At 46.4% G+C, this 8,417-nt stretch overlaps 1 protein-coding gene across 1 annotated transcript in view; it reads left to right on the forward strand.

Moving 5' to 3' along the window:
- Positions 1-7,664, forward strand: part of drc1 (dynein regulatory complex subunit 1 homolog (Chlamydomonas)) — a gene marked incomplete at its 5' end in the record, with an annotated part of 51,917 nt that extends 44,253 nt beyond the window's left edge. Inside the window, 2 exons of the mRNA XM_084329157.1 lie at positions 6,775-6,877; positions 7,264-7,664. Coding sequence (XP_084185283.1) covers positions 6,775-6,877; positions 7,264-7,320 — 160 coding nt within the window. The 3' untranslated portion in view covers positions 7,321-7,664. The remainder of the gene's footprint in view (positions 1-6,774; positions 6,878-7,263) is intronic.
- Positions 7,665-8,417: the final 753 nt, after the last annotated feature.

The raw sequence follows: 8,417 nt of genomic DNA on the forward strand, positions 1-8,417 counted from the left end.
GCGGTCGTCCGAGTAGCACCGTGACTCCCAGTGTCTACTGTAGCAGTCGGTACACCAGGGGGCGGTCTGGTGGATCTTCGGTACTGGTGCCACCGCCTCGGCCTGATACATTACCGTGACGGGCCCACTTTGTTGTCCTGGCGGACGATTGTTGATGTCATGCAGGACCTCCAAGTGGGCGCCGTCACACTTGCTGCATCTCTTCTTTAAGCGGCACTCAGCTGCCATATGGCTGCGCACGCAGCGGAAGCAGCGGCGGTTGGCCTTGATCCACTGACTCACCTCGTCCGTGGTCAGCTTCTTGAAAGTGTCACATTGATACAGCCGATGTCCCCCTTCACAGTACTGGCATTCAATCTTCCACTCCTCTTTCGTCGAGGGGGTGTTGTGGTTCTTGTGCTGCGGTACTGATTCTGCTTGGTGCATAACGGTCACCGACCGGCGGTTATCATTTGATCCCCGAGGTCCATCTCTTGGGCTTGGTCCACTCCACACAAACGTGTCCAGTCGTAGGCTGCTGACCTCCCTGGCGAGGAAATCAGATAGGTCTAGGAGGGATGCCTCTGGGCCGTTGGGGTCGCGGTGGTCTCTCTGCCGCCGAAAACGCTCTTGGCGGGCTGGAGGGAGCTTCTCTAATATCCGTTCTACATTAGAGTTAGCATACAGTTCATGTCTCCCTTTTTCCCTTTGGGACCCCAGCATCCCTACCAGGGATTGTACCTTGATAGAGAGGTCATCCAATGCTCTATTGTCTTTGGCTGGGGGGAGACGGTCAATGTCTCTTATTTCTTGTATCACGTAGTCCCATATGCGTCCATAACGCTGGTCGAGGGCCACTAGAGCCGCGGAGTATGGGGTGCTTGAGTTGGAATATGCCAGCGCTATATTATGCGCTCTGGGCACCTTGAGATGCTTGAGGAGGATGGCATATTTGTACGACTCATCGGGGACGTCGGACATCATAGTCTCCAAGCACATCCGTAATTCTGTGTACTGTGCTCTGTCCTCGCGCGTAAAGTCTGGGAACGTCGGTGTGCCAAGGTACGATGCCATGGATGGCTGGCACATCGGTGAGCGTTGGGGAAGAGGCCTCCTGGGCGAGTCTCCCCGTACGTGTTGTCGTGGGTTGGTACTTGGTGGGTACCAGGGGCCGGGTACCCAGGTGCTGTTCCTCGGTGCTGACTGTACGTCAAACTCACCCGTGAGTTGGGTCGGGGGTTTGTAGTGCAGTGGCTCGGGGCTGACGTCGGGGCTGTACTGGGCCTCCTGGTCCAGAGTACGTTGCTGCTGGTCGGCTTGACATTCCTCCTCTTCCTCTTCCTCTTCCTCTGCTAGGTCCTGGAGTCTTCTAGTCAGTCTCTCGGCTACGTAGGCCGGTTCTTCCCGGTGGCTGGGTCTCGTATGGACCGGTCGGGGAGGGGGTTCGGAGACGTAGACAGGATCCTCCTGTTGGCGGGGTCGCTTGGTCGGGTAGGGGAATGTGCCCTAGACCCTTGTCGTGATGATCTCCGGGAGCTCCGTGCGGAGAGAGGGGGTGTCGCCATGGCAATCAATTGTTCTATCATCTGCGCCTGCAGCCGGTCGCGCTCTGCTTCGCGCTGGGCATGGGCGGCGTCGCGCTCTGCTTCGCGGGTGGCATTGGCGGCGTCGCGCTGTGCATTGGCGCTGGCATGGGCGGCGTGGAGCTGTGCATTGGCGGCGTCGCGCTGTGCATTGGCGGCGGCGTGCTGTGCATCGGCGCGGCCTCTTTCGATGTTCTCTTCCGTCTGAAGGCGTCTGGTCTCCAGTCTTATGCGGTCGTCTTCACTCCTTTGTTGCGCCTGGAAGCGCTCTCGCTCGATTGCAGCGTGTTCGCGCTCGCTCGTCTGTTGAGCCTGGAGGCATTCTCTTTCCATGGTAGAATGTTCGCGCTCACTTAGTTGTTGCGCTTGAAGTCGATCGCGTTCGGTGGAGGCTGCCAGGGTGGCGATGAATGCCTGCGCCAGCATCTTGTCCGCTTCACTGGGGGAAGACACTGACGGAGGTGATCGGCTTCTGGCAGTGCTCGTTGGAGATCTGTTCTCTGGGCGCGCCTCGAGATCCATCTCCTGGGCGCGCTTCTCTTCTCTTGGTTGTGTGTCGGGTTCTGTCCCCGGAGCGCTTTCTTTATCCTGGAGCTCTCCGGGGACTATTCCGTTGACGTTGTCTGGGGGTATAGTCATGTCATGTCCCCCCTGGTCCCCCCCGTGAGCTTGGTCAGTTACGTTAGAACTCACTGGGTTCTCTACTGGCAGGGTCGCCTGGTCGGTAGGTTTTGACATGCTTTGACTATCCGCTTTATTTATTTTATCCGCATTTAACGTCTTTATAAAGCTAGGTATTAGACTGACAGCGTATGCCTCTAGATAGGGAGGTGGCTGACGTCTGCGCTGCGGGCGTTCTAGCTCGGGAGAGCTGCTTGGGGAGTGTTCACCGCTGGCCATGGTTAATATCAATATTATATTAGATATTACACTGATACCCTCCGGCTCGAAGGACCGATTGTAACTGAGGGGTACAATTCCCTGACTGTATTGAGAGTATGGTATTATTAAACCACTACTTAATTATGTACTTTAATTACTGGCCATACAGTACACGGTATATCTGGTGAACACCCACACAAGAATACAACAATGACACCTAAAGTTCTATTTGGAGGGATTTATTATTATAGCAACGGTAGGTTACAGAATGAGAATTATGAATGGCGCTTATAAGGCGAAGAACACTTAAGTAGGTCAAGAGCGTAAGTCCATGAGCATAATAAGATGGGTATAACTGACGCCACCTGTAGCATAAGAATTACATAAGGCACACTCGTAGTCAGCTGGAGACACTAGGGGGTTCCCTCCGGTTGTAAGCCGGCAGGGTAGAAGAATGTTCGGGAGCAAAGTCTGAATCAACGCGGAATAAAGAAGCTCCAGCTACGGGAGGCGGTACATTACTCCCTTGATCGGCAGACAAAAGCAGCAGCTATAATCCAGTATGCGCGACAGCATGGATGAAAGCCAGCCAGCCTCGGGTCCTAGAGGCGGGCTCGAGGGTGCTCCTCACAGGGGTAGATCCCACACGACAGTGGGGTAGACGGTTCTCTGCTCCAGCAGCCACAGTACCAAAGCAATATAATCCAGCCGGAAAAGGCTCTGCATTCGCCGGTGTAGATTCTCCTGTGCACTATACTTCACATTAACTAGGTCGAACTTGACGTTATTTCACTAAACTCTGACACTTTTACTATCCTATTCGCACATGTTATAAGTGCTCTATTTAGACGCAAAGTTGCTCACTTCACTTGGTCGTTGACTCGTGGTGAAGGCTTTAACGTTTTTGGTATAAGACTACTGGTAATGAACGAACGATACTTTGAACGAACGAACTGAATGAACGAATGAACTGCTGCTGCTTTCCACCTGCGCCGTATTTATACGTAAGGTGAATTATCTAGTGCCAACCTCAGTTCTGTCTCGTATTACTGCGCAAACCTGGACATGTTGAGACATGCCTTGGCGGTGGCTTTGAACTCGCCATTGGGGGTATGGTCGTTGGCGCCTAGGGGTCGCTGTCCAATAGGAGAACGAATATTATGGTCTGGCCTGTACCTAGGTAAAGGGATATTCCGTGTATATATACAAAGAATATACAAGGGATATCAAACGATATACAAATATTATACATGGGATCTCAAGTAATAAATATATATATTCGGTTTAATCTGACCCTTTGTAACACTAGGGGTGTAACGACCTTCGGTTCAGTATGCGCTGTGTATCGAACAAATGCAACGGTATGTTAACCACCAACGGAACGCACCTGCAGAACTTTTTTTTGCGTGCAGAATTGAATTCAAAACTCCATGTTCACCCCTTCCCAAAATATAACTTGTGCAAAGGGGCAGATGTTCATTCAGCCCATGCACAACACTGAGAGATTACCTGCAATTTAGCATAGCCTCATAGTGTGGCGAACACACACACACACACCCACACACCCTCTCTCTCTCAGTGCATGACCCTCTCTGCGCCGCCCCCTATCTCCCTGTCTCCGGCTGTCTCGGAGCGAGTGTTGAACGTCCCGTGATTAAGACGGGGAGGACGCAACCCTCTTTGCGCCACCCCTGTGCCTCAAATAGATCCGCTATCAGCTCTATCTTTAATCTTTCAAAATGTTCAGTTGCTATCGCTATCAGCTCTATCTTAAATCTTTAAAAATGTTCAGTTGCTATTGCATTGCACTCATCTGTGTTTCACTACACACATGAGTGCATGCTTACCAACTGTCCGCAGGGTGCGAACCATGGGTAAGCTCGGTGAGTCTTTGGCTCCCCTAGATCAGACATCAGCTCCCCTGAAAACATGATTTGTGAATTTTTGGGGGGTCTCTAAATTACTGAAAATAAATGCTATTTTTGCCATGCATTTCTAATTTTTCTGTAATTTTCTGTATCATCATCGTGTATAATTATAAACGTAGGCTATTTTGATGTATGATTAATGATTCGCGCATTAATTCACACACACGTAATATGGCAACATGCATGCTATTCTTGCAATTACCATTTGGAGCGCGGCGGCGCTGCAGCCTGCAGGCACGCACAAATCAAACTTGACCCACGTTGTAACCTGTGAGTGACAGGATAGTTTGACAGGTAAATAAGGTAATCACTCAGGATAATGTCGAAACGAAAAATGCAACAAGTAAGCCTTTTAACCAATTTTGGTTTCACGAAGAAGGGGAAGCAGCCAATCGACTTGACAGAGCAGGAGGCGGGATCATCTACGTCTTCGATAGCAGACAAATTGACAGCTGCCGACGATGCTGTTACACCTGCTGCTGGCGCTGCTGCGGTGGGGACTATGTCTCCGACAACGCCCGGTGACCGTGCCGGCGCCGGCGGTCGTATCAGAACACAGGATAGCCCTATACTAAGTCAGGAGTCGGAGAGATAATCACGATACTGTAGACAGTGTTGGATCTATCCAATCTAACTAAATGGATACTTTTTTTTATCATGGAATGTGCTGTGCAAGCCCAGACCGTCCAGACGGCCGGACCACAACAACAAGTGAGTCTATTACAACATGTGTTCTGTAGTTACTGAAACTGATTGAATATATGACAAGATTCAAGAGGTTTATTTGTCATATACATACCTACACAAGGCCTACTACAGGCTATGTCGAGTACAGAAAGCGATCACAGTATCCTCCGACAGTCCGACTCCTCCCTGCGAGGCCCCCCAACTATGTTTGTTTCTGAAGTGTGTGTGTGTGTGTGTGTGTGTGTGTGTGTGTGTGTGTGTGTGTGTGTGTGTGTGTGTGTGTGTGTGTGTGTGTGTGTGTGTGTGTGTGTGTGTGTGTGTGTGTGTGTGTGTGTGTGTGTGTGTGTGTGTGTGTGTGTGATATATAGAGAAAGAAGGGGGGCTTTGGTAGACTATTGCATTGGTCCATTCATTGAAGATGAACGCAATGCGACATCCTTTACTAGGCTCACCCACCAACAGTGCAGGTGCTGAACTGCTGATCCGAATGTATAGGTAAAAACCATATTATGCATTTTCATCAATAAATAGATGGCCAAAAAAGAATTCTCTCACGCGCTTACGCGCGCTCGCATTCACTGGGGGCCTACAAATACATTCTTTCATGGGGCCCACAATCTACAGCTACGCCCCTGCTCCCGGCTCCCCCGAAGGTCCGTCTGCAACACTACTATCACCGACATCTAAGAAGGGAGATCCCCCCTTGAATGGCCCTTCTAAGGTTTCTCTCCCCCACACTGCCTGTGGTGCATTTTTTCCTATTGCTAGGTTTTAGTGAGTTTTTCCTTACCTTCACGTGGGGTATGTCTGGGAGTGTTTGCATTCATTCATTTATTTTGCATTTATTTTAAATTTGTTGGACCTTATGGTGTTCTTGTTTTGTTCTTGACTTATTGTTATGTTTCTTGTTGACTTGTTTAAAGAAGACGTGTCTGGCCCATGGGGACATTAACGTGTGTTGTCGGGCCTTACAAATAAATTTGATTTGATTTGATTAGGATTGGTGCTAGATTGAGAAGGGGCTGTCTCTCTGAGATCAAATTAATGATCGTTTACAACATATAGAATGGTCAACACACAGCAACGTGCCTCCGAACAAGGTGTGATAAACATGAAGTGATATATTTTCCTTGCATGAAACGGGACCTGCATGATGCTTCTTTCTCTATTCAATAACGTTTTACCCTGAGGGATGATTTACAATAAAGTGTTAAAAAAGAAGGCTACTTACATTCTTGACGCCAGAACTCCCAAAATAGCTTAGCATAAAAAAGAAGGTAGGCCAGCTGTAGTTTACATAGCTTACATAAAACTGTCTCGAGGTTCCACAAGTTAATCAAAATCTGAAGTATTTCCAATCGGGGTTTGAGATTGCTCAGAGTGCAAATCACTGTTTTAGCGACCGGTTGTTGTTATTAGTACTCGCACGTTCAGCTCAATGACGTTGCGTGTCTCCTATCCGTCATGCAGTGCATTCAGGCCCACAATCTAATATATATATATTTTTTAGAAATCGATTATTAATTTGAATATATAATATTCGTTGACAGCCCTACTTAACAGTTACTGCATCACCCCTGAATGGAACATGGAAAGCTAAATGTACGTACCGAACCGTGGTTTTTGTGTATCGTTACACCCCTAATGCACACACACAGACACACAATTCACATACACCTAAACCCAACTAATTGATTGTTTTTCTGTGTTCCCAGCACTGTCCTGACTGAGAGGTCTAAACTCATCACGGACACACAGAGTCTGAAGCAACACAACACTGAGCTACGGTTGCTACTGCAACAGTTTTTGAACTCAAAGGTGTGTGGGTGTGTGGGTTTGCATTTTGTGTGTTGTGTGTATATTCTGGCATCTGTCTCTCTTTGCTATGCTGGGTTCACATGTCATGTTAAAGGGATGCTTTGACATTTAGAATTGACTCTGTTTATATTAAATGGAATGTTAGTATTGTCAGCATTCCTCATTGAAACAGGCATAGGGCACAGCTAGAATTTGAAATTAGCTGTACCCTGTGGTTTCAATGAGTGGATGCTAACCATGCGTGTGTGTGAGTATTTTGTTCTGCTAGGGAAACTGAAGGAAGAGTATACAAACTTTTCTCCACAAGTCCCTGGGGAAGAATTAGTAACCATTCCTTTAACTCTTATTCTTAACCATGTCTGGCCTTTGATTCTTCTTTCTGATAGATCAATGCAGAGCTGAAGATCCCGCCCACCCAGATGATGCAGCTGGCTCCTAAATGACAAGAGAGTAATCAGAGGAGCTGTAAAAGAGTGTATTCAAAGTGTATTATGAAGATAATATAGAAAATAAGTTGTGTTAAAATAAAGCCTTTGTTGTGGATATTATTGTAGTTTATTTGTACCCTTCCAAAGCAGATGATATGTACAGTAAACATAGGCCAAGTTCAATATCCAAAACAAAAAAGATTGATCAATATCATATCTAAGAGCCTGTCAAATTGCCTGTTTTTCATCAGCATCATCACAAAGACGGGTCTGTATTTTGGCAACAAGTAGAGTTTTGCCCCAGTTGAATTATATGGGATTCACCAAGCCAGCTGGCTCAAACCACTGAATTAATACTATAGAATAAAGATCTCTTGATTGTTATAGTCTGTTGATAAATAATATGATAAGACCACTTGCTAATGTCCTCCACCTACTCATTAGGACTAGAATAATTTTGACTGTTTGTTATTTCGTTTATGTGATTGATATTGTAGGCCTATAATATTCGATTGCAGACATCTTGGTCGCAAACGACAGGTGATTGTAATCAAATAGTGGATATTCTGTGGAAATGTAACGTTCAAAAAAAAAAAAAAAAAAAAAATATATATATATATATATATATATACACCAAATGAGGTTAAAGGTTGTAAATTATTTGGTAAATAATTCCAGTAGGAAGGGGCCCTAAAAGTAAAAGCTATTTTACCAGTTTCTGAGGAAACTTTTAGAACATAAAAGAAAATATGACCAGAATATGTGTATACTGATCAACTGCTTCAGATAACCGGGGTAATTGAAGTAAATACACTTAAAGATTAATTGAAGCCAATAGAAGTGTATACTAATATCACTCGTATATCATCACTATTATTATTTTTACCTCTTAAATCTGTCTTTGTTTCAACACTTACTGGTGGTCTCTTCCACACATGCATATATTTTGGTTTACCTGTTTTTTTATGTTTCCCCCACGCCCCTTCCCCAAGCATAGCTGTCTCTTAATGATATGGTACAGACATGATGCTAATTGAGAACGTGTTGTAAAGTATATCTGCATATCTGTACTGTCTTGATTTTGTGCTGAATAAAAAAAAACAAGTTGGAAG

The sequence above is a fragment of the Notolepis coatsorum genome (genome assembly GCF_963971535.1).
Source record: "Notolepis coatsorum genome assembly, chromosome: 14".
Taxonomy (NCBI): domain Eukaryota; kingdom Metazoa; phylum Chordata; class Actinopteri; order Aulopiformes; family Paralepididae; genus Notolepis; species Notolepis coatsorum.